Source organism: Lepisma saccharinum, chromosome 1 (assembly GCF_977018435.1).
Source record: "Lepisma saccharinum chromosome 1, izLepSacc3.1, whole genome shotgun sequence".
Lineage (NCBI taxonomy): Eukaryota > Metazoa > Arthropoda > Insecta > Zygentoma > Lepismatidae > Lepisma > Lepisma saccharinum.
In genome coordinates, this window is record NC_139229.1 from 43,184,399 (window position 1) to 43,210,507 (window position 26,109).

Consider the following 26,109-nt stretch of genomic DNA (forward strand, 5'->3'; position numbering starts at 1 on the left):
CATTTTACGTTCACTTTCTGCCCAATCGGAACTAGACCTACAGCTTAAAGTGAGATCCTATCCAGTATGTTTCTTCACTGGGATTCAAACCCGAAACTCTTGCCATTTCCTTTCTGTTTGGTAATATATTTTATAGTCATCGATAACTGACATAGCCATCCATCAGCATATTTTACAAATCCCTTTATCACCCCTATTCTTGAATACTGTTCTCCTATCTGGACCATGGCTTCAAAAACTAATCTCTCCTAGATTAATTCTGTGCTCGACATTTTCCTCACCATTGCTCGCCAACAAATACCTTCTCTGAGGAACCATCAGAAAACAGATATTATGTCAGTCTTAAATAACCAACCACCACACACACACACACGTCTCAAATTAGCAGACATGACATTTTTGCAGAAAATCATGAATGGCAAAATTAAATCTGAATTTCTGCTCAACAAATTTCATCTACAAGTCCCCACACGGCCAACCGGCAACATAAAGCTCTTTCACAATCCCACTACAAGGTTCTCCCTTCTACAGGCTTCCTCGCTCATATAATAAATAACTTGCCTCCGAAAGTGAACATATTCTTGGCAACAGAAAGTTATAGAAAATTGTTAATGATGTATGTATAATTTTGATTTGTTTTCTGTGCCATCTTGTATTCCATTTTGTTGATGTTATTATTGTATTTTTTTCTGCTGTTACTGTTTCGATGTAAAATGGTCATTCAGTACTGTATCTGACACTTTAGGTAAAATACACAAACAAATAAACTAAGGTCGTTTAGCATTTTCCCCAAAGTTTATTGATTGGCGAACAAAAAGGGGTGCACCATGTGATTTGAGTGGAGATCCGATGCGGTACAAATTGTTCCGACCCTTGGAGGACCAATGCGGGCTCATCGGTAAGGGACACCAGCAGGAACCCTCAACAAGGTCAGGTTTCCATCTGCGGGGCTGAAAGAGTCTACGAAAGAGTGCCATTTGCAGCCAGGCTGCCATTTTGAAAAACTCCAAAATTCAAGATGGCAGCTTTATTTTTTATTTTTTTTAAGGTAAGTTTGGATTCAGAAAATACCTGGGCTGGCCGTTTAAATGGCCCTCCAGACCTGGGCGTGAATGTGTTAAAGGCTAGGAATTTCGTTAAGCTATTAAGGTATATTTTTTTGTAAAAATGATAAGTATATTTCAGGCTAAATATTATATTTCCATATACTTTCTTCAGATTATTTAATCCAGTTATACAAGTCATGAAAATGATTTCTGAGAATAGACTTAACAATACTACAGACTAATAATTAAGCCTATCTCTTAACGTTATTTTATTTAGTAATATTTCACATGTAAGATCATTTACATAATACCTTTTTCTTACATGTTAGATATGGAAGACACACATATAATACTTCCTCTGAACAAATACTTACAAAAATAGAATACTATAAAAGAATATATATAAAATATAAAAACAACTGTATAAAGTAAATACAAATATTTATGAGTAATAACAGAAAACTAAGATATAATCTCATTTGAACACTATATTTATGTAAAAGATTGAGCAAAGGATACATCCTCCCTCTCTCTACATTAAAATTTTTCAATACTAGATTTTCTTGTGCATCTTTATTCAACAAAAATATATTAACACAGTCATGGACACATCTCAGTTGTAATAACCTGACTCACTTTGATGAATCTGTGAGTGAACACACTATAATATTAACATTGAACATGTATCATAATTTTTAATATGTATTTTGCATCACAACTTAAAAAGAAGCCAATGAATGAAATTACAATTCACATTTAGTGCTTGTGCGACTTACTCACGTTGAATAAGTTAGTATACAATAAAATGTATATACTTAAAGCAGTGGCGAAGCTAAGGCGTAAATACTGGGTAGGCTGAAAAATCTGCTTATATTTTTTTTATACAGCAGGTTCATGCGTCGATTCTTGTTGGTCGCAAAAGTATCAATTCCTCTTTGCTTGAAGCCTTGATCAATAGAAAGTTCTTTAACCAGTTTTTTTTTTCAATGGCTATTGTACTGAGACTGAGAGAACTTTATCTTTCATTTTTCATTGAATTACGGAGATATTTTTCTTTTACTCTCTTGAGGGTGCTCATATTTCTTTCGGAGGAAGCTGGGAATGTCAAGACCAACTTGATAAGTTGTGTTACTTCTTTGTAGATTGTTTGAAGATCATTGCTAACTATGAATTTTAGAAGGTCTGCAGGAGGTAAATGCTTTTCTTCATCAGCACAGATATTCTTTAAATCATTTTTTAATCGTTCTTTGTTGAAAAATGGATATGTGGACAGAAGGTTAATTAATTTCATCACAGGAAAATGTAGTTTATATTCCCCAAAGCTATTTTGGTCTACCAATTCAACAAATTTTATCTTTTCAAGATCTCCAAAACGTATTTCCAGTTGCACAGTCAGTGTGTCCAATATTTCGTAGGTTAAGGATCTGAGAGCCACGAAGTCTTGTCCACTTACATTTATTTTACTGCAAATCATCTTAGAGTTTCCAACACAATTTCACAGTACTATATTTTTATAACATAAATACACTATGTGACACACACACAAACACACGCGCGGATGCACTTGAAGTAAATTAACATTCAACAATGCAGCACGTGAACGACGGACGCACTTTGCACGAGAAGAAGCACAACAGGTTTGGTCCTGAGGCTAGCCGCTTTTACCCAGCGAATCGGTGGTCCCCTCCCCTTCCCCTCCCCTCCCAGTACACAGAGCTCATGCTGTAGCTGCCTTTTAAACGCGAGGCTTTTCGTCAAAAGCCTCCGAGTTCGGCCCGAACCCGCTCTCTCTTTCTGGCCTGCCTGACGAGATCGGCGGAACCAAACGTTCGGATTACATAGTTTAATTCGTTTTAACGAACTTTGATTGTTACAGGGTATAAGAACATTTTAATTTCAACATTTTTTTGGGTAGGCTAAGCCTCAAAAGCCTCATAGGAGCTTCGCCACTGACTTAAAGGTACTTACGATAGTGAGTATTGATTTTAATGAAAACTAAGTTTCAGGATTCAACTGATCCCTTCATCAGGTTACTAAACTAGGACAGTGTAGTTAAGGTGTAGTTACACTGGCCTAGTTTTGTAACCTGATGAAGGGATCAGTGGAATCCTGAAATGTAGAATCAATACTCACTATCTATCATAAGTACCTTTAAGTATATACATTATATTGTATTGAAATTACAAAAATGTCCAACATTTAATTGTGATTTTCAAATAAAAATGAAAATGTAGCATACAAACTCCAATAGTCATTTAAGTGGAATAGCAGCTACATCATTATTAACACTTTTTTTAAAAAAAAAAAATAATAGAAAAGTAAATTTTGCAAGGCATAGATATATCTAAATTTGAATGGTACACTGCATTATCAGAAAGATCAAATGAAAGGTATTAATAGAGATAAGCTTTGCAACTGATTGATTTTTGTGAGCATTCAATAACTTGCAAAATCAAAGTAAAACTTCAAGCTAAACTAAACCCATGGGGCAACAGCCCTCGAAGGGTCAGGGCCTGCCAGAGCGGCATTTTCATTGGGTGATGTGCAGGCAGTGCATCGAGCCCCATTGCCTCTTATTTTCAAGTAGCTCTGCAATGGGTCAACAATGAAATTTTGGAGGCTTCCATTCCATTACATAACGTATGTAAGAATGTTCACAACAGAATTAGGAAAATCTGTAATTTTCACAAGTCTATTAAAATTTACATTATGCACCAAGTGATTGATTAATACTGGGTGTGAACCACTGAAATGTGTGGGAATTGAATCCAGGACAAGATAAAAATTAACCAGCAAGCTAACAGGAGGCAGAGTCCTCATGTGTATTAAATTATTTTCACCTATCAATAGAACAAAAAACCTGCATAAATACAATGTATATGGAAGATTTAGCCTTCTGGATCCCTTTCTTATTCTATTACATATAATGTATTACAATCGAACCAACACCGATGAGTAGGCTTCTATATAAGATAGTGGGGCTGAGCCAATGTATCGGTATCGGAAAGTATCAGTTGGAATTCACCTACCAATACGAGCCGATACTTTTCCAGCATTTTGGTCTTTCACGGAGTCAGCAAAAATTCCACGCGACATTTTCAGGGAGTCTAATATTTTTTTAAATCATGCAAAATTCAAGCTCCCTCTTTATTTTGCACAAATTATCAAAGAAAACTCTATTTTTTTATTACGTAACATCTAATTTTAATACTCTGTTATTCTTGAATATTCTAAAGAAAATTTAATGGTAAATTCATGCATGTAGGAGAAGATTATTTACTCACCATAATATTTTGAACAAATTTTAATTATTGCAATTTTCAAGTATCCGTATCAGTATCGGTGGGAATCCGTAACAGTATCGGTATCGGTTCAAAGTTGTTTCGGCTCAGCCCTATAAAATACTTTTTAACTGTAATAACAAAAAAACAATAGAGAGAAAACATTGAACAACATGCATACACATAAAACAATTACCAGACTTAAAAAGAAAAATAATATCACCAGTTCAAAAACAAATAACCTAATACTTTGAAGAAATATACCACAGAAACCTCAAAAAATTAAAATACTAAACAAAAGTTGATAGCAAAAATTGATATATATGTAACATTTAAAAACATGCTGATTAAATTACTTCAATGTTCAAGGATTGCTATGGAAACTGGTAGGAATATAGCTATCTGTATTGCTTAAAAGCAATATCAGGTCAAGCCTATCGGAACGTAAATTATTTCCAGCCTGTTTGTTCAGGGTGCTTTCACTCACATGTGATAAGCAGCACATGACACGCATAGCTTGAATATAAACCATGTGGCTATAGTGTGAAATGTAGCATTTGACTGGTTGTTCTCAAGTGGCATGTGTCATCTATTCCTTGATAAATGAAAGTGGTCTTTAACACACAAAATCTCTTGTGGACACCTGACATGGTGTCTACCACAGAAAGGACAAAAATTGTCAATCATAATACACACATATTGCTTGTTTAGTCTCATGCTAGAAAGAAATTGATATATTACCGTGAACAAAAAGTATATTCACAATTTTTTGGACCACTGTTTCAGTTTCTACCACAGTCAATAGTTTCATTTGTAGGAACTAATTTATGAAAACATTGTGTTTTTTAAAAATATATTCTTCCATAATCAGTTTTTTTTCCTTCATGGCCTTATTACAAACGTCACATTTTTAAAAATGGGATGATTGATAAGTTAATGACTTAAGCTAGAAGTACTAGATGTATGTAGTCAAATATGTTTATTTTCCACCTTTTAGCCTAGTCATTACACCTAGTAGTGATGACAGAGCATGTGAACTCAGTAAAGAGGGGCATCAATAGGGTACACAACAGACCCATCAGAGCATGATGAAAAGGCATCACCTCATGTTCTGTTCGAAATATCAGTTCTCTGGTACGTGGATGGAGATAATGGATTCTAAACAACTTGCTCATTGCTCACATAGAAGTTTAAAGCACAAAACTTCTACTTCAAACTTCTGTGCGAAACATTCAAGTTATTTATAATTGACATATTTCATTGGAAATGGCCATCATTAAAGGTTTATGTATGTGTACCAGAAAACCAACTGATAGAGACTTCTCAACTACATTGGACATTTACTAGGATGACCAACTTTCGGCCATGAATTTAAGGGAGATTTCCAACTTTCAGCATTGAATTTACAGGAGATTTAATCGTGACAAATATTATACATTTTTATCACAGTATTGCTCCAGAAAAATGTTAATGGAATGGATATTTAACAAAAGAATTTACATTTTCTATAGTTTACAGGTCACAATACAGAAAAAAAATTACAAATTTGCATGTTGCTTAGTCCTAAGCAATATGCAATTGTCCACTGATCGTGCAGAACCATGAATCTAGTGTCAATCCACTACTGCAAGATATGACATCACTTCTGCTCCCCGAAGGCTAATAAACGTGCAACGTTTTCCAGTTGACTTGAAGTTTTATACCGCCGAACTCATATTACATCAAAATTAATTTAAAATTTTGCAATGTCGATCGTTAATGAAATAACATGTCAATACATAGAATGTCAATACAGGAGCTAGGAGAATGAAAATAATAACTTATACGGAAGTTCCACGGAAATACGGGAGAACAGAAGTCTAGCCCATCTCCTACCTATTCTACGCACAATTGAAGAATTAATTCTACACAAGGTAAAAATATATTTAAAAAATAATATATATGTAGGCATTTTTCACGTAAATGAGATTCTTATCTGGTGTAGTTGAAAAACAATATCTGTACGATTTGTGCTGAATATTGATTAGAATGATGTCAGGATAATGATAAAATTTTGCATGCAAGTCAACCACGACTCATTTAATACTGAATAAAGGACCACAGTTCTCTGAAACTCTCTTATCCCAATCCTCACAAAATAATTCTCTTCCAATAGTGCTTGAAATGAGTCTGGATGATATTTGGAAGAGACACACAGACAAAATTTGTAAATGCACGAAGTGTTGAAGACAACAGAAACTGCTCATATTGCTTAACTGAACTTCAGAAGATAGCAGGCCGGTTGATGAACTTCATAAAATTTGTAAATGTATGAATGAATGAAGAATAGGCATACAGCGTAAGTCCTGTACATTTTGTCAGATCAACTTCTCGTTAAAAATATCTGATCTTTAGGAACTCTGACATTGTAAATTTATCATCCTCACTTCATGTTATGAAACACTGGAACACTGGAATGATGCACACAAGAGTTCAATCAAAGCCAAATCCTTATACAAAGTTAACGCCACATGACAACCACACATTCATAATTTAGAATATTCCCCAAAATCCAAAGGCAAAAATTGTATTTCCTAGCAAATATAACTAACACAATTACTTTTTAAATCACAGCTCAAACATGGTTGAAACTCACATTTTACACAAATATAAGTAAAGCATGGAATTAATATATACAGTGGAACCCCAATTTTACGTTCCTGGATTTTACATTTTCGCACATTATACTTTCAATCTTGATGGTCCCAACATAGTAAACAGTTAATAAATTTTCCTCGATTTTACATTTTTCCATATTTTAAAGTTTTTCAGCTTGGTCCCCTGAAAAACATAAAATCGAGGTTACACAGTATTTGTGTACGAAAATACCTTTTCTTCTGTTATTGTTGACTTTGTGACTATTGTTATTTTAGATTTTAACAATTCATTCTGAAAAAATACCTCAATACAATACTGAAAATCTTAACTTAGAAAAGTGAAATGGTGGATTAAGGTAGTAGAAATTGTCTGAGATAATTACCACAAATCAATTAATGGTTTCATGCATAATATAAATGATTTTGTTTTATGTCTCCTCAATCCTTAACAAAATACTGGTCTACATTACTTACAGTTGTTATCACAAAATATTCAATATACTGTATACAGCCAGCAACCCATAAAAACTAGTAAGCATATGTGTATTGTGCATATAGTATTCTTGAACAGATAGAAAATAATTTTTTAATGTACAAACCACTACAGAAGCTTAGACTTGTTTCAACACAATCAACACTGTATGCAAAGTAAAAATCAAATAATTTTATTCACTAATAAATAATTATATAAAAATCAAAGTGTTTTAATTCTTTGATACAATTACAGTCAACTCTCGATTCTACGACCCCGGGTATAACGACCCTCTCGAAGTAACGAGCCTTTTCCCGGGAACCGTGAAAAATTTAGAAAAAGATAGAAAAATTTGAAAAAAAAAAGTTGAAAAATTGAAGGAAATCGGCCGAAAAATGCGTTGTTTTTTTCTCCACTCATTCCCTTTACGAGCGCTCTACTGCTCACAATTAGGTCTGAACTAAAAATAGACACCACCACACCATGCTTGAGTGATATCCAATAGCACATGACCTCTGACCTCCCCTCCCTCAAGTGCACCAATGTTACCCCGCACCAGACTGCCGCTACCCAACGCGCCAGGCTTGTTTTGTCACGCTTGCTCTTGGATACGCGAGAAGAGAAGATCGAATGTGCTTGGATGTTATTTTAAATCGACTTGACTTGTTTCCTTGTCCTAAGAGCTGCTGAAAACTCGCAGGGGAGGGTGGGAGCAGCCCGAAATGACTGCTGGACTTGCAGTCTTTGCCAATGTGTGTGGCAGGTCAAGCTCTTTCATCGATAAATACACCACGTTGAGAGATAAGATCGCAGGAATGTTCGAAAATACAGATGTGTGGCGCCTGGAAGTCTGGCCCATCTGTCCAGCTCTGACCTAGAGTTCAGCAGGTTCCCGTGAGTGAGCAACTCTCGGCCTTGTAGCCGACAACTTCCGGTAAGCGCTTTCATTCAAAACGTGTTCTTTGTTCCCTGCAACACTTCATAAAAAAGCGAAACTGTTAGAGATAATCAAACCACATAGGTGAACTAAAGATCGTCAACCCGCTTAATGCGTTGTCATCCAGGTTTCCACAAAAGTTTACTTCGCTCTTATGTGCATCATAACTCCCGTTTCCCACTTCATACATTTTCCTAATTGTGTCGATGTCGTAATATCTGCCAAAAAAGTGTTCCGTTGGCTGACTGACTTCTCCCTCTTTTCCTGTCAGCAAACGTAGGGGGGGGGGGGGCAATGCAGATTGTTTCAGCCACGATTTCTTCCTGATGCGGGCTGATTACAGGCGAGGGTGGAAAAGGACCCACCCCTCTTCCTTTCCTTTGACGTCTAAAATGGGGTAACCAGTTCTGGATATATTCTTGAAAACGAACAAAAACCATAGAACAAGTAAAAAAAAAAGGTGACCCTCTAACCTTTCCCCAGCTTATACTCTGCCACTGGTGTGCACGGCAATGTTGATAATTGCAGAATTCAGTTGTTTTTTTAAAATTTATTTATTATATATATTTTTTAATGCTGTTGTCTGCATAGAAAATATTGCCCGAATTATTGTCTGTTGCGTCGTAAAATGTAAAGCAAGGGTCATTTCTTTCTTCTTTACACTGCTGTTAAAAGTTCCGTCTTCGACAGTTGCGTTATCTTTAAAATGTTGGGACTTTTCTCTTCCGCCACCTGTTGCTCGAACTTCCAGCCGGTCTCCTTGTTTTTACGATGCAGCTGGCGCCAGTGTTTTGTCTAGCGTCTGCAAAGCTCTTGCTTGCCGATAACAGCGATGACTCATCCAGCGTGAAGGAAAAAAGTTATTGTTTTGAATCTCGCAAAGCTGTTTTGATTTGACGATAACGAAATTCGATCTCCAGAAAACAAAACAAGAGTTAAAATAACTTCATGTTCTGCGCCTTCTAATAAGCAAAACTGTAAATTTAATTTACTTTTCTTCAGAACCATTCATGTGGAGGGGAAAAAAAAAGAGTGTTCAATGTAGGAATGGTCGCTGAGACCGATTAAAAAGACATTATTCAAGGGGAAAGCGTTTGGAAGGGTGGGTGTTTGACATCGAGAATACTCCTAAATCCAACATTAAATCGTCGATTAACGTGAGAGTAAATAAGGATCTACCATTTTGATATGTGAAAATGCGCAGTTTCATAAAGCTTGTTTTCAGTTCATTTTATGCTGATGGGCTAATCGGGACTAAATATACAGTTTAAAGTGAAATTCAATTCCAAACCCGAATGATTATCGACTGCCACGCTGTTTAATGACGTGTCCTAGAATACGCATTGGGTGAAAACAGATCGAAAGTTGCGCGTTTCCTTTTTCACGCTGGATTACAATGCAAGTCAAGGAAGGAGTTTGGACTGCTCCCTTGAATGGGGAAGGAGGGTGAATAAAGTTGGTTGAAGCAAAGAAAAGTGACTTTTTTTTTTACCATGTATTTTACACAGCCGAACCAGAACGAAAATTACAGCCCTGCCTTTATTTTTTTGTACCTAGACAGGTTATGTTGTTTCTCCCGAGAGATCTAGTCTTACCAGTTAATCTTGTAACAGACAATGCTCCAGTAAACCCGTATAAAATCCAACATTCATTCTGCCCGATTATCTCCCGACTTTTGCTGGCACCAGTCTGACTGGTGTCAAGATTCTTCGAGTTTCGCTTGCAATAAGGGAGAGATTGTTTTCCTTTCCATAGGTCTCAGTGGAAACGGGTTTCTCATGAACTAGAATTGTAAGAATTTCCTGGAAAAGCAACGACTGTGCACAATTGAAACAAAGTAACATTATTTTAAATTCTCTTTTGTGAAAACTTTTTCATGTTCTATTTTCCTTCTCACAACACGCATCCTGTGCATAACAGGTTGTATAACTACCAGGATAAATGGTGTTACCATCTTCTAGGCATCTTTGTGTCCGTTTGAGCTCCCTTTAAGCTGAAAAAAATTGGTGCAAATTCCAATAACGACCCCTTCGAAATAACGACCCTTTTCCCGGGAACTGTGAAAGGTCGTTGAATCGAGAGTTGACTGTATAATAATGCTGGTAAATACCTTATTTTTCACTAATTTCTAAACCGCACACTGAATGTTTATATAACAGGTATTTCACAAACTTCTCATTTTGCATCAATGAAGTTTGGAAAAAGAAACCTGTGTGGTTTCAATCTGTTCCAAAATTAATGCTATAATTCATAACTTTACCTATATGTGCTGTTCATAAATTAAATAGTCGATCATGATGTTATGGTCTGGCACATATTATTACCTTCCTAGACAATATCTTTCAAGCAGTCTTCCTCATGATAATGATGACTATTGGGACACACTAAATATTATGAACTAAAGTGGTAATACATGCCAAAATTGAAATAAGTGATTCTTGGGGTGAGCAGATACCAATGCCAATGTATAGATATCGGTATCGGAAAGTATAGGTCGGAATTGTATTTACCAATACCGGTCAATACTTTTCTGGAATTTTTGGTCTTTTACAACCTCCTCAAAAATGCCATGCGATACTTTGGCGGAGTGTAATTTTCCCGGAAACTATGCAAAATCAAAGTTTATTTTTGTTCTACAACAGTTTTGTGAGGAAACTTAATTTTATGATGACATAATATGTAGTTTAATATTCTGATGTAATTCCTGAATATTTTAAAGCAAAAAATCTTGGTAAATTGATTCATACAATTGCAGTGGAATAGTTACAAACAAGTATTAATCAAAATTTTGAACAAAGAGATATCGGCTGAGCCCTAGTGATTTTTTACATTACTTTATTACAAATCATGTTCACACAAGACATAAGCCATGCTTTAATTGAATATGCTATTATAAAAAGGACGAATCAAATGCAGATAACATTCTGACAGGTCAAATAATTTTCACAATATCAGTGTGCTTCACTGTCGCAATTCGTACTACATTTTACATTCCCCTCTTCCTCCCCCCAATCTTTTCCTAAAGTTTGATTTAACTCACCATTATATTTTCTTCTGCATCTTTCTTAGAGATGCATTACATGTAGAAATATCATTTTTTTATTGGAATGTATCCACATGTAAATTGTATTCATTTTGTACACAAGAATTTTAGAAAAAAGTGATTTTCATAAGAGCAGAATCAACAGTGGGTTCTCAAGTTGAAAGCAAGAAAACAAAGAGTGTATATTAAAAGTGGAAGAATTTACTACCTAGTTCACAAACCTAGAAATGCTACAAGAGAAAGACTCAATAAATCATTTTCATCAGAAACCACACCATATTATCTTTATTGTTGACCATAATTGATGCAGTGTTCTTACATCTTTACAAGTAGGAAACATAAATGTTAGGTATAATCTATCTTTTTCTTTTTTATCATTTTGCAACAAATATAACCTGTAACATGAGACTACACACATAAAATAGCAAAGTTCACCCTGTAGGGAAAAAAAAAGTTATAAAAAATATAAATCTGGCAAATATAGAAAATATAGTTACGTAATTATTAATGGCGTTGTTTTATACGCAGTAGTTGTATTTTGTCAGAGAGCTAAAAGAGTATGCTTCATTCAATCAATTTCAGTTTCTTGCCAACATTGACAAAGCAGTTCACGGCATAGTCAATATCTGATTCCATGTGAGATGCAGAAATCTGGACACGAACGCGGGCCTTATTCTTGGGAACCACTGGATAGCTAAATGCAACCACATAGATTCCAGAATCTGAAAATAAAAATGATTAGTTTAACTTGCAATCACATATCGGTATATCTTTGTTTGATTTTGTAATATGATTATTATTAGACTGGACCTTAAAGGGAGTTCCTTTTATTTATTTACAACAAGGATCGTGGAATAAATAACAACAGTGTTGATAATTATCTTCCACCAACAAGGTTACATAGTTTTGACTTCCCTTTTTTCCCCTTATTCAGCCCACATTCCTTTTTATTCCCTTTTGTAAAAACATTTTCCTTTCTGGTCCCTTGATTGACTAGTTTTTCAGCCAAAATCTTCCCCCTTTTAAAAAAAAATCTTCCGTGGTCCCTTTATTGACAAGATATTTTATACGTCTGGATTTTTCCTAAACAGAACATTCAGCAATTGTCTATTTGGTGCAGCTTAGAGGAAAGAAAGAAACCCTTCTACCTTATCTTTCCTCCGTGAGTGTTGGCAGTATGATGCAGCGATTGTTGGAACAATTCGATATGGGTTTAAGCAGTAACGAACACATTGTAAGCGCCATGCCTGTTGAGTTGAAAGCGTACTTATCTGCTTAATTTAGACTTTTATTATGAAGTTTTTTAGAATAGTATTAACTTTACTGCGTGTCGTGGCCCTAATGGCTCGGCACTCGCTCACTCATGTTCCCCAAAAGAACTGTTTGAGGTACAAACCTGACCAGATTAAATAACAAAATGAAACATGTTTTCTAGACCCATAACCGCCATGACTGAGAATGGCAAACACAAGGGAAGATGAAACTTACCCTGTTCGAGCATGCAGTCTCTCAATCCCCCCCACCTATCTCTAAGACCTCCAGCTCTCCTCTCAAAGCGATCTGACCATTTTCCGATCACTGTTGGCCCTTTTTGTTCTGTGCGTATTTTGCAATTGCACCACGTTCACCCCGGCAGTGACCGAACATTTACCTGAGAAACTCCTGTCTCATCATTTTTAAGTTGCAAGACTCGTACCTGCACCGATAGACATTCCACAACTGTGTGACAGTGACGACAGTATTGAGTGTCAGTGAAATGGCGAAGCCAGATACAAGTGAAAGCAAGCTATGGAATGTACTTTACCTTCACAGAAAGGAAATGAAAAAGGACAATAGTTTATTTTTGCACTCCACTAAAAATATTATTTTAATTGAAAGCACAACATATATCGCTCACTTCATATATAAAAAGGGATACATTAAATTTCTTGCTTTTTTTACTTTACTTCATACGAAATTTAATGTATCCCTTTTTATATATGAATGGTATATATTGTGCTTTAATTTAAAATAATATTTTTAGTGGAGTGCAAAAATAAACTGCCTCTCCCAGGTGTTGGTCTCTTGGCGTAGGAACATTTCACGTGCACTCTTGCTACATGCACAAAAAAAAAAAAAAAAAAGCTCTCCAAATTTTGAAAAAGATCTGAAATTATGCAGGTAATGTTTTAAAAATCTTAATTTTATGGTAATTTGGAAAATTGGAGGCCTCCTGCACAACTGATAATTGTTACATCCTACCCCAAAAAAACAAAAAAACATTCTTGTATTACAAATAACTAAATACAACCGAACACAGTTTTGTCAGCAACCCATGAATAATGAAGCGCATACAGTAAATACAAAAAAATTATAGCAGCTATACAAAAAAACAGTGTGTTTCATCTTAGAAAAGGTGCACCAAAATTAGCTTTTAGCGTTGACTCTATGGATGCTGGATGCACTAGACTTGAAGGAAAGCACGACACAAGACCATTCTTTGACTGCATGTAATCACTGTCCACCGATTTTGGAAAAAAAAAGTCGTGTGTACAACGGTATATCATTCATCTCTCTAGGGCAATTAGCCTCTATAGTCATTTCAATGTAACCCTGCATTTCGCTGAAATCCGAAGCTTGAGACAGTGGCATGCAGGCCTTTCACTTCGGGGGTACAACTCGCGTTACATTGGTCATATGATAATGATGCAAATTTTTTTCTGTTTCTTACATGCCAGCAATAATTTCTATGTGCATGTTGACCTTTTCATGTCCATTTTTTGGGGACGGGGGGAAACCCCAAATTTTCAAAGAAAAAAAATATTTTGGGGGATTCCCCTTCCCCCCTCCATATATATGCCGAATGTGCATAAATTTTATATCGTCTGAATCTGTGATTCATTCCGCGTACAACGGTATATCATTCATCTCTCTAGGTCAATTAGCGTCTGAGCTACAGTCATTTCAAAGTAACGCTGCATTTTGAAGCTTGAATCAGTGGCATGTTGACCACTCCTTTTGGGGGTACAACTCACGTTACAATGGTCATACGATAATAATGCAAATATTTTTGTGTTCCTTACATGCCAGCGATAATTTCCACGTGCATGTCGACACTGTCATGTACTTTTTTCTTGGGGGAGGGGGGAAAATACCCAATTTTTCCGAAATTTTGGAATTTTGGGAGTTCTCCCCTTCCCCCACCACATATACGCCGAATTTGCATAAATTTTATAGTCTGAATCTCTGGTTCATTCCGCATACAATGGTATATCATTCATCTCTCTAGGAAATTTAGCCTCCGATCTACACTCATTTAATTGAAACTCTGCATTTTGCTCAAAATTGGTTAGGGCACCAAGGGGGATACCTGTGAAAATGGCCTTCGGCTCCAAAAGTTTTAAACTGCCCCTCTACAGCCATTCACCTCTTTCTTGCTGTAGTGTAACTGGCCATTCCCATCCAAGAAGAATAAGCAGTAACATGTAATTATATAAATTAACATATGCTTAGAATTTAAATTAATAATTTTTAAAACTTTTGTAGTAAAAACAAAATGTAAAAATATACTACTACCAAGGGAATTACATGCCAATTAAAGGTGAGAACACAGCTTGCTTTTGTTAGTTACTGCAAATTTTTCTCAACTGGCCTTCTGGTAGGGGTTATTAACAATAAGAACTTTTCTTGTTTAAAAGGATATAGACCTGGAAAATGATATAAACAGACTTGGACAAACCTGGAAAAAACCTGGAATTTGAAAACAGACATTTAGTAGACACCCTGTATAATTCCAAAGTAAAACAGAAACGAGAATTAAATATAAACACAATAATGTTTGAATTACCATATATGAAGCTGATATTTACATTCTCAGTCTTTAGAAATACGGGGTGATTCAAAAGTCTGGAAAATATAAACATGTGTGAGATTCCCTGATTGCCGAAATATTGCAATTTAATGTTAACAAGATGTTGAAAAAAAATGTCAAAATCGCACATTTTGCACCCCTGTAACTTTCGACATACAAAAGATATGGACCTGCAACTTTGCATATTTTCCCACTCAGCTGGTCCTTTCAGTGTGACAAATTTCAATCAAGAATGAATAAAAAATGTAAGGTTGAGAATCTTGTTGATTTGACATGTACTGCTCCTGATTCCAAAACACGACCCAGATCATGATATATTATTGTACATAAATATGTATTCAATATTGGGCTATATTCACCATTTATGTAAGATTTATGATAAAAATAATATTTATGTTGAAATATCACCTAGAAAGATCTTACCTATCATCTCCTTAGCAAATGTGTTAGCCAATTGAGCGTCACCAATTAAAATGGGACAAATGGGATGTGAGGCCCCCATCACTTGGAATCCAGCCTTCGTCATTCTGTACCGGAAGTACTCACAGTTGCTTGCAACTCTTCTTGGCAGTAGAGAATTAATTAATAACATATCCATTACCTAAATGCAAAATAACAAGAATAATATTAACAACACTTAAAATGAAATTTCATCAGCAGTTAATAGTGCTTATCACTTAGAGTCAATCATGAACATAATGAAGCGGGTAAATTAAAGACAATCCGAAAGATCATGAGCAATGAAAAAAAGGCAAGTGTGTGTGTGTGTGTATGTTAGTGTGTGTGACAGAGATAGGAGGGGGAGAGGTGATGTGCAATATAGGGCTATTTTCTATGATCATAATCGTAGAAAAGCAACCACCACGGTTATACTTTAGTCTCACTTGTCACCCACAGCCATTTTTGTGCAATTTAAACTAGTAGTCATGTCAATGTAATGTAACGACCCCTTCCCTCCAAAAAATTGGTCTAGTGGTCCAGCACCATATAAACTTGCTAATGTCGAGAGTTCCCTTAATGTAAATGATTCCTCCTCACATTATTAACATGAAACGAAGAAGGCAAACTTTCACAATTCATTCTATAAGTGACTGTCATTGCTTGTCTTCACAAAATCCTGCAAGTGAAAAATTTCAACAAGTCTGTAATCAATATTTATATCAATTTAATTATTATGAATCTCTCCAATTTGACAGACACCACAACTGCTGCCAATTACTGACCGCTGAAAGTTGAATGAAAACTCTAGCACTAATAGCCAGGGAAGGAAGTAACAAAGAATGGGGTTTAGCAGGTGGAGTTCAAACACCTATCGCAACATTACCATGCACAACTCTCTCTAGAAATTAGCCGATCTCCGTGGCGGAGAAGTTGGCACAGTGCACTATGATGTCAAGGGTTGCAAGTTCAAATCCCAGCATGGTTGTTCCTTGCGAATGTCCCTTAATCAATTTCATCATATCATCACTCATCTTTGTGATTAGCCAAGAGTTGCAGAAAATGTGAAGTAAAATGAACCCAACTCTTTCTTGAAATTAATAGTTTCACAGAGATAAAAATATGTTTCTAAAGGGGACTGGGTCAAGATGACTCAGTGAATGAATGTACAGGGTGGTGCATATTGTATCTACCAACTTCAAATGACAATGGAAAGACGGTGAGTGCAAGTAGCAACTTCATATGGCTATGAAATAGAAATATACCCATAGGCATTTAATACAGTGTGTAATATGGACAATAATACAGACATCAGTGCACCTAGAAAATAACATCCTCTAAATGTCCTTCCTTCTGCTTGGGTGCACTGCTCGTAATGATGTGGGAAGGCTTTCATGACACGTGGCTCAACATGTCCTGTGGAATAGAGCATATTTCACGGCAACTGACGGTTCACAACATTAGTCGCGGCTCTCCATTATCTACCCCACCTCAGAATGCTGTGCGTCTCTGGAACAGGTGCATGGCAACTTTTGTTGATCCTCTGCAGTGCCGGTGCCTGCATGGATGAAGGGTTCCACCGCCGCAATCTGCGTCTGCACCGGCCAACGCTCCATGGTATACTCATTGCCGGACTCCCAACTCTCCACAGATGTAGGTATGCCACACATGCGCACGTGCTTTCTGGCAGGGTTGTCAACCCAAATTGGTAGATACATGTATTAATAACATGGTATGCACGTGTTAGCAGCTAATGCTACTTGTACCCATCACATTATGTTTGAATAAAAATCCATGTCTAAAGTTTGAAAAAGGGGGTTGTGTAAAAAGACTCCTAATTGAAATTAAAAGTGAAAAGTTGTAAAGATGTCTATAAAATGGTTCTAGGTAACTTCAGTATGTGTAACTTTCTCACTGCTGTTAAACAAATACCACTGGCGAACAACACTTTTACCCTTTAGTGGATGATATCTGTTTCTGATGATGGCTAACCTTCAAGGACAGGAGGCTATCAAGCACACGTTTTTCCTGCACAAAAAAATAATCTTGGAAGGAGAGCTAATTATTATCACAGATAAGTGGAATGACAGGACTCTCAGCGGTAGTGAAATTTAAACATCTTATCTCCCAATAATGAAAGTTAACAAAAGAAAAAGTATAAAAATTTTGAATTTTTTTCAAAAACAATCTTATTCGGAAGGATGCTCTGTTCATCAAAATACCCAAAGTGAATGAAAATAATATTGTATGTTGCCCTGTTACATTCCAACAATCGTGCAAAGTCACTGAAAATAGTTCAATACTTTGGGGGGGGGGGGGGAATGCAGTATTAATAACATAATGTATGCAGGTGGAGGTGGGTTTCGACAGAGGGTTCCATTTTTCTTTTCCCCACTTGGTCGAATGGTGTGTTACCTAGCATTGTTGTTAAGGGTTCATTGATCAAAAGGGTCACCTTTTTACTTCCTTTTACAGTGTGGCTACTCCAGGACCATAATAAAATTCAAGTATAATTCCCGGTTTTCAAGATGAACTTTCCAAAAATTCAAGGGTACATGCACATGTTTTCTCTATTTCTACCTGTATTACCACCTCTCCCCCCCCCACACACACACACAAATATATGAACAATATAAAGGGTCTGTGTGAATCCAATGTATGCAAAAATTCTAATTCAATGAAATTGAACAGTATATTTAGTTTAAGCTGCGGAGTTTACATTTGCCATTTCGTGTACTCAGACAAGAAATACATCTACAAACTTGTCACAATGTTACGGGATGTTGTAATCTTCGAAAAATTGGTAATTTTATAAGAATTTCAAATTTACCTAATCAACTTCAAGATATCTCTTATCTTGCAATAATGTTTTGTATGTCAGATAGATTGTTCTGCAAAGGACACTAACAAAGCAAACAGATTGAGAGAATTATGTTTTATTTTCCACGCAGCTTTCTTTTCTTTTCCTTCCTCGATAAAAATGAAAGCTAAACTGAAAAACTTGCCTCAGGGCATTAATAAATAAGTGAACAATGAAAAATTGCAATTTTTCACTTCTATTGGGAAAAATTCAAGCAGAATTTACTCATAATTCCCGAAAACAATAATTCACGCATAATTCATGGAATTCAAGAAATTCCCGGTGAGTAGACACCCTGTTTTAAAATGGTTATTCCTAAATCCATTAAGTGAATGGCCATTCTCAAAAGAAAACTAGTCTAACTTGAGTCATTCATTTATAGAATTTCTTGCATGGAATAAATTGAAAATTATCTACAGTCGAACCCCCATTACACATTTAATTTTGATGGCCCCCCAACATGGCAAAATGTTATCAAATTTTTATTGATTTTACATTTCCCTGCATTTTAAGTTTTTCAGCTTAGCCCCCTAAAATACCTAATATCGAGGTTCCACAGTATTTCTATATCTCAATATACAGTCAACGGTAAACATAATGGTAGGCAAATTGTCCACCGCTATTTTCAGAACTTCTATATTCTACATCCTGTGTTGTTTTAAGGAATGAAACTATGTTGGTTCAAAGCAGGCATTGTTCTTATTGACATCTTTATTTTAAATCATTATCATCACATTATGTAATTACGACTGAATGAAAATGGTGGTGGACAATTCGCCTACGGTTTCTTTCGCCGTTGGGTGTACACGGTTTTATAATACACAAAACCCGATGTATATATCTCTTGCAGTTTGCATGTTAACATCAATCAACATTAGGGTTGCACTACTTTTGATACATGCTGCATTTTCCAGCACACGAGGAGTAAGACAGTATCGTGTTAACGCTGATTTTCTCTGCAACACTTACCTTATTGGCAGCACCAACCACAGCAGGGGGAAGTGAATTTGAGAAAAGATATGGCCGTGCACGTTGCCTTAAAAGATCTATTATCTCCTTGGGCCCTGTTGTGTAGCCACCAGCAGCACCCCCAAGAGCCTTGCCTAGTGTTGAATTGATAATATCAATATGGGGATAAAGATCAAAATGTTCCTCTGTTCCCCTACAAGACAAAATAACATTACTTTAATAAATATTCATGCACACAAAAAATATAAATCTCATAGTTTATATCTTATTACTAATTAGTGAAGTGGCAAATTTAAATTATTTTGGCACTTACATTTATCACCACAAGCCTTCCCGATGGCGTAGTGGTAACACCATTACAACCAATGTTAGAGCAGGCTGTACAATACATACATTTGCATATAGCTTTCAATGCAATTTCTGATTTTATTTTGGCATTTTAGTCTTTAACAACTTAACCTAGGACAGAAAATAAATTTATTATTTATAAATTTAACTTCAATCCCATATATGTACATATATAAAGGGATGAAACAAAATACAATACTTCCCAATTTATGTAAAAAACTTTTTCAGGGTCAAACTGTTGTTCCAAGCACATGGTCAATCATTTTCCAAATTTTGATAAATTAAACACTGACAAGCCTACAGACCCAAAAAAGCTTTGAAAACCACTTTTTAACAGTGAACAATCAATTCCAGGCACTCACATTCATAAAAAGTAAAAAAAAATTAAGACAAAGTTTTCACACTAAATGTAAACAAATTCAGCCACTCTCAGATTTTTCCAGGATGGCGGACATACAACAGCAGCATGGGCAAGGCAACTAACTGCCATCACTGCTGGTCACACACACCAATCAGAGCTCTTCCAGCAGTCTCATGAACTCAAAAGTGAAAGTCTCTTACATGTGCAGTGATTGGGAAGCCTTTTCTTCTTCTTCTTAGATTCTATGTGCCAAGGCTTGTAAGCTCCAAGGCACTGATTGGCTCGGTTCTGGTTATGCCGACCAGGGGCGACCCCATCAGAATACTGACCTTAGACCTTGTGAGGTATAACCATCGCCTTGTAATCAATGGGTTCCTGGTTCGATACACAGGGGAGGCACATTGCACAGTGGTTCGGATCCCACTTTAGGTCCAGTCCCTAATAGCCTATCTGGGATAAAATGGACTTAAACCAACTAATTCAAACTGCAATTCAAACTTATAGTACCACCACAAAAGAAACTAAAGGAAAAAGTCCAAACATTTATTAGAATAGTTCAACTGAACATATGCGCTATTAGTGAAAAGAAAAATGCAGAAAGCTATAATAATATGCTGGTCTATTCTAATTTATTAAGCTATATCATTTGAAAGATGTGGCAAAGATTGGAAATACAATATTGTAGATATTAAGTACAAAACTAATTGATAATAAATCTTTCATGTGGAACTCATAGGATAGTTATATATATTCGGAATGCATTTATCAAGCATTTTCTTTCTTCCAAAAATAGTTTGTGTGCTTGTTTTCATTATTAATGTGAAATTGAATGTGTTGAAAAAATAATTCAAATCGTTCGTTTGAACGCAAATGCTTTAACACAGATTTCTACCCCTTTTTTTGCGTAATTTACGAGGATAATAATGTCTTTGATACTACTACTACTAATAATAATAATTATTATTATTATTAATAATAATAATAATATTTGTATGTTTATCCTGTCCTTTTATCCATGCTTTAATAAATAACAACAATACGTTAATAATAACAATAATTTTATGATTATGTTGAACTGATATTTTCAGGAAAGGAGGTAAACTGATCTCCTTGGGATGTCCCATTTTTGGGTCAAAATATTATGGTCACCCTAGAACTTAGGCATGAGGAAGGTTGTGTGGCAAAATGGATTCCCAAAATTTTGAATGCCAATCAGAAGCATGAATGGGTGGAGAAGTGCATGGATGTTTTGGCCCGATTTCAAGTAGGTATCTCCAGTTTTATGCAACAACTGGTAATGGTGGACAAAACATGGTTGTATTGATACGATCCCATGACAAAACAGCAGTGAGCAGAATGGTGGCACAGCAGTTCTCCATGCCAATAGAAGGCCAGGGTACGGTGGTCTACTGCAAAAGATCTAGGAACGGTGTTCTGGGATTGTGAGGGCATCCTGCTGACCAATTAGCTCCAATGTGGTGCAACCATCAATGCTAGGTATTATATATCTCCACTGGACAAACTGAAGGTGGCACTCAAGGAAAGCTGCGATGCAGAAAGCTGGCGAAAGGGGTCATCTTTCTCCACAAAAATGTGCCCGTCCATAAGGCACGTCAAACAATGGACAAACTGGAGCAGCTGCAGTTCCAGATACAGGAGCATCTGCCATATACCCAGACTTGGCACGATCGGGCTATTATTTCTTTCCCAAATGGTTCTGAAGGGTATGCATTTTGATGGTGCAGATGCCATCATTAATCGGACAGAGGCTTGCTTTGTAGAGCAATCTTGCAAAGTCCGCAAGCATTGCAGCAGTAATATGAAAACTGCATTGTGTTAGGAGGAGAATATGTTGAATACAACCCCCAAGCACTGTTGGCCATATCCACATCTCATAGGGGAGGTCACAAATTTATCAACCTAGCCTGGTATGTTGAAGAGTCAACCTAGCCTGGTATGTTGAAGAGAACTGCTCACGAAAACTCCCTTCTTCTCCTCCCTACTTTCTTTTTCTGCCGATGTCACTGCTGTTTGTTTCAACTCCTTGAGAATAACCTATCATGCTCATATTGGAATTTCTACAGTTGATATCAACTGCATAGGATGAAGTAATTTAACAGTGATGCCACGGAGTGTCTGAAGATAACATCCATGCTCCCAACTTTGCTGAAGGAAGGGTCAGTGGTAAATGCAACCATCACAACTAAGTGGCTTCCACAAAGTGGAACTTTCATTAAATTTACAGAAAATAGGGTGAAGTTACCCAACTGGGAGATGAAAAGTAAAAGGTAACAATGATTAAATAAGTAGATGGAGTCCATGTCATCTGCTGAACACACTGAGGTCAAAATGTAGAAGGTGGGTGAACATGTGTCACATGTTCTTTTAACCCATTTTTCGCTAACGTTGTAGATCTGCAACACCCCAAAAATATGTTTAAAATCATATTAAGATGGTAACTTTTTCTGATTTTTGGGTTATTAACATCAAAGAAGTACCATTTTCCATTATTTTGCTTCAAACAGTACAATAAGTGTTCATGTGCTGGTATTATTACACTACAAAAAGCAGTAGGTTTTTTTTCCTTTTTTATTACACACACACACACACACACGTCATGTTTTCAATAATGTTTTACTTGGGAACGCTGTCATATTTGAAACCAAGTGTTACATGTGATAGTGTTCATCACATATCCTGCTAGGAACTACACTGCAAGGCATTTACTTCTGGTTTGATTTGTTGGAGTTATTAATTATGTCATATAGTTAATTAATTATTAGTCATATATAATTATGATAATTTTATTAGTGTACCATATAAAGGGCTATAAAGAATCAGTTACAACTTACTATCTAAGAATCTGTCCTAACACATTTATGCTACATTGCTGATATAGGTAAGTACGTTACACTATGTATCTGGGAAAGTTGATCACATTCAGTGAAGCATTAGCCAACCTCAATGATAAAGTGGTTAGCACAGCATGATACGATGTCTAATTGAAACTACAATTAGTGCTCATAGTATATAATGCTACTATTGCTCTAAAGAGTAAAAATTGCAAGTATTGTATGTTTCAGTGAGAATAAAATCATTTTCACAAAAGGCAAACAAATTTTCTTCCATTATAAAATGTTTATTATTTGAAATAGGGTTACACTTAAGCTTACAGTTTATTTTACACAGATTATCTTACTTTAAAACAGTTTTTTGCCTACCTCATTTCACTGACATCGCACATATGCGATGCCCAATACTCTGTATATTGAAACAAAATTACATTTGTTTTGCATTATCAGTGCCTCTTACAGTAATCTAATATGAAGTTGAAGTAATTTCATCCAGCTAAAAAATTGCAGCAAAAAAAGGGTCAACTGTATACAGGGTGATTCTAAAGGTATAGTACAAACGAAAACCACAGATACCTCCCATGAAATAGAGACGAAAGTTCCCCTTCCACTTTGCCGAGAGATGCCTCCGTGAGGAGCTAGACAACGCCAAAAACGTGTGAAAATGAACTTCACACCTCTGTACAGCCAGTACCAGTGAAGATAGAAAGGCGGAACAAACGAAGTCAAAAGGAACACCAAAGTCGCCCATCCGAAAAACACTAGGCGGCAGCTGCGCAACGCATGCGCATGGGGTTCCACAAAGGAAATAGGAGTGTCCCGCAAGACAAGTGAAGGGAAAGGGTAGCGATCGACAACGGTAGGGAGAAAAGAAGCTATGAAGCATGAAGTAACAATTGCACAGCGGGAAACAAACACCATGACTGAAGCAGTGCAGTCGAGAAAAGTAGTGCGGGGTTGCAGAACCACGGGAGGACGACGTAGGATGTAAAAACACACCGAGAATGCAAGCAAAATGGTCCGAGACACTCGACAGGCAACAGACGCGTACATGGTTCGGGGCAGAAATGGCGGCGCTGGCGGTGCAGTGCAAGGGGAGTCCCCAAAACACAGTGGGGAGACACCGCAGCAAGAACAAAGCACGGTGCAACAAAAGAGAAAGAGGACCGGACGGGGAATGGTACCTGCCAAGGAGACAACAAATGCGGGACGAGGGATTCCCCGTAGCAGCACCGAGGGGATGTCACACAGAGGTCGTGCGCCAGCAGGACAAACACAGCAACTACGGGCACAGGAGGTTATTGCTAATGAAAGGTGCACGTACCCCGTACTGACGTTGTAACAAACGTCGTGATGGGGCCCAATCAGCCTCTTAGAAATGAAGCCGGAGGCACATCGCTGGGTGGGAGCGGGCGAAAGGCTGCTGGAGTGTCGTACGGACCCCACCACTCCATACGGTGGACGACACTAATGGACGAGGTCGGAATGTTTCCATCCCGATCACCAGGTCCACCGTTCCCAGACTTGACGCGGCTGCTTGCTTCCGAGCGCAACCCCAGCCGAACAACTTGAGTCCCTCCTCGGCCGCAGCCTTCCGCTACGAAACCAAGCGTGGCCTCACACCACCGCAGCCGCACACTGCCGCGTGGGTGTGAGACCGGGCCGAGCAAGGCTGGACAGATAAACTGCGTGGGACAATCGTGTAATGAAGCTACGTGGGGGTATGCACGTCTGTTCAACTGCTGGGTTACCCCACATTGGTGTACACAAACACCACATGATCATACGTAGTGCTCCCCGTTGGCTCGAGCAAGACGGACGAAGTACGTGTTGTGGGTGAAGAAGAATGTTGTTGTGGGGCAAGAATGAAGGATGCTACATGTGTTCCACGATGACAAGGCCCCAGCGTACATGGCCCCACCTGACGGCAGTGGTCAGGTAGTGAAGAGCACAGGCACGGGTGGCTCAGGAACGTCAGCTGATTGTACCACAGCGCCGTGCGGACGTGTGGGCTGATTGGAAGTGCAGCGTCAGGGAGCGTGTCAGTGAAAGAGCCGGTGCGGTGGTGGTGTGCTTGACGTACGACAATTGAGTACGTTGTTTCGAAGCCGTTGTGACCAGTGTGTGTGTGTGTGTGTGCCACCTGTGCACTGCAGTACAGTATTCCATAATTGGCACTATCCTCACCGTACCATGGAACGCTACACATTTGTAGAACTGAGGGACATGCATTTTGTCTACGGCCTTGCAGATGGCAATGGCCGAGCAGCTGCATGCCTTTATCGCGGACGGTATCCGGAGGGGCGACAACCCGACAGCAGGTTGTTTTCGAACGTGCACCGTACCCTTGGTGAATCGGGTGTGTTACGTGCAGGCCATCATGTCGGTCACCCAAGACATGTGCGCACCGCGGCGGTCGAGGAGGACGTACTTGCTCGCATGGACGACACACCGTCCACTAGCACCCGTAGCATTGCACGTGCAGTGGGAGTATCACAGTCGACAGTGTGGTGTGTCCTTCATGATGATCTGCTGTATCTCTATCATCCACAGCGAGTCCACACGTTGCAGGCTGGGGATTACCCACGATGTGTGGAATTCTGTCAACGACTGTTGCAGTTTTGTACCGACGATCCCCGTTTTTTGCGCCATGTGCTTTTCACGGACGAGGCAACATACACCCGTGAGGGCATCTTCAATTGCCGAAACAGCCATGTGTGGGATTATGAAAATCCACATGCAGCAGTCGAGGTGCACCATCAGACCCAGTTTGCAGTGAATATCTGGGCAGGTATCATCGATGAACAGATTATCGGTCCATACCTGCTGCCACCACGTTTAAATGGCCGCCTCTATCGCACCTTTCTTGCATCAGTCCTTCCAGAGCTGCTAGAAGATGTACCCCTCAACGTGCGACATCGTATGTGGTTTCAATTGGATGGAGCGCCTGCACATTTTGATGGCACAGTGCGAACCCTTTTGCACCATACCTACCCACAGCGCTGGATTGGCAGAG

At 37.7% G+C, this 26,109-nt stretch overlaps 1 protein-coding gene across 1 annotated transcript in view; it reads right to left on the reverse strand.

Annotated features, from left to right (window-relative positions):
- Positions 1-11,668: 11,668 nt before the first annotated feature.
- LOC145994834 (2-amino-3-ketobutyrate coenzyme A ligase, mitochondrial-like) overlaps positions 11,669-26,109 on the reverse strand; it is a 49,122-nt gene continuing 34,681 nt past the window's right edge. The window contains exons 6-8 of the mRNA XM_083131189.1: positions 19,533-19,725; positions 15,689-15,866; positions 11,669-12,137 (exon numbers count right to left, since the gene is read on the reverse strand). Of these exons, the coding sequence (XP_082987315.1) occupies positions 11,980-12,137; positions 15,689-15,866; positions 19,533-19,725 (529 nt within the window). The 3' untranslated portion in view covers positions 11,669-11,979. The remainder of the gene's footprint in view (positions 12,138-15,688; positions 15,867-19,532; positions 19,726-26,109) is intronic.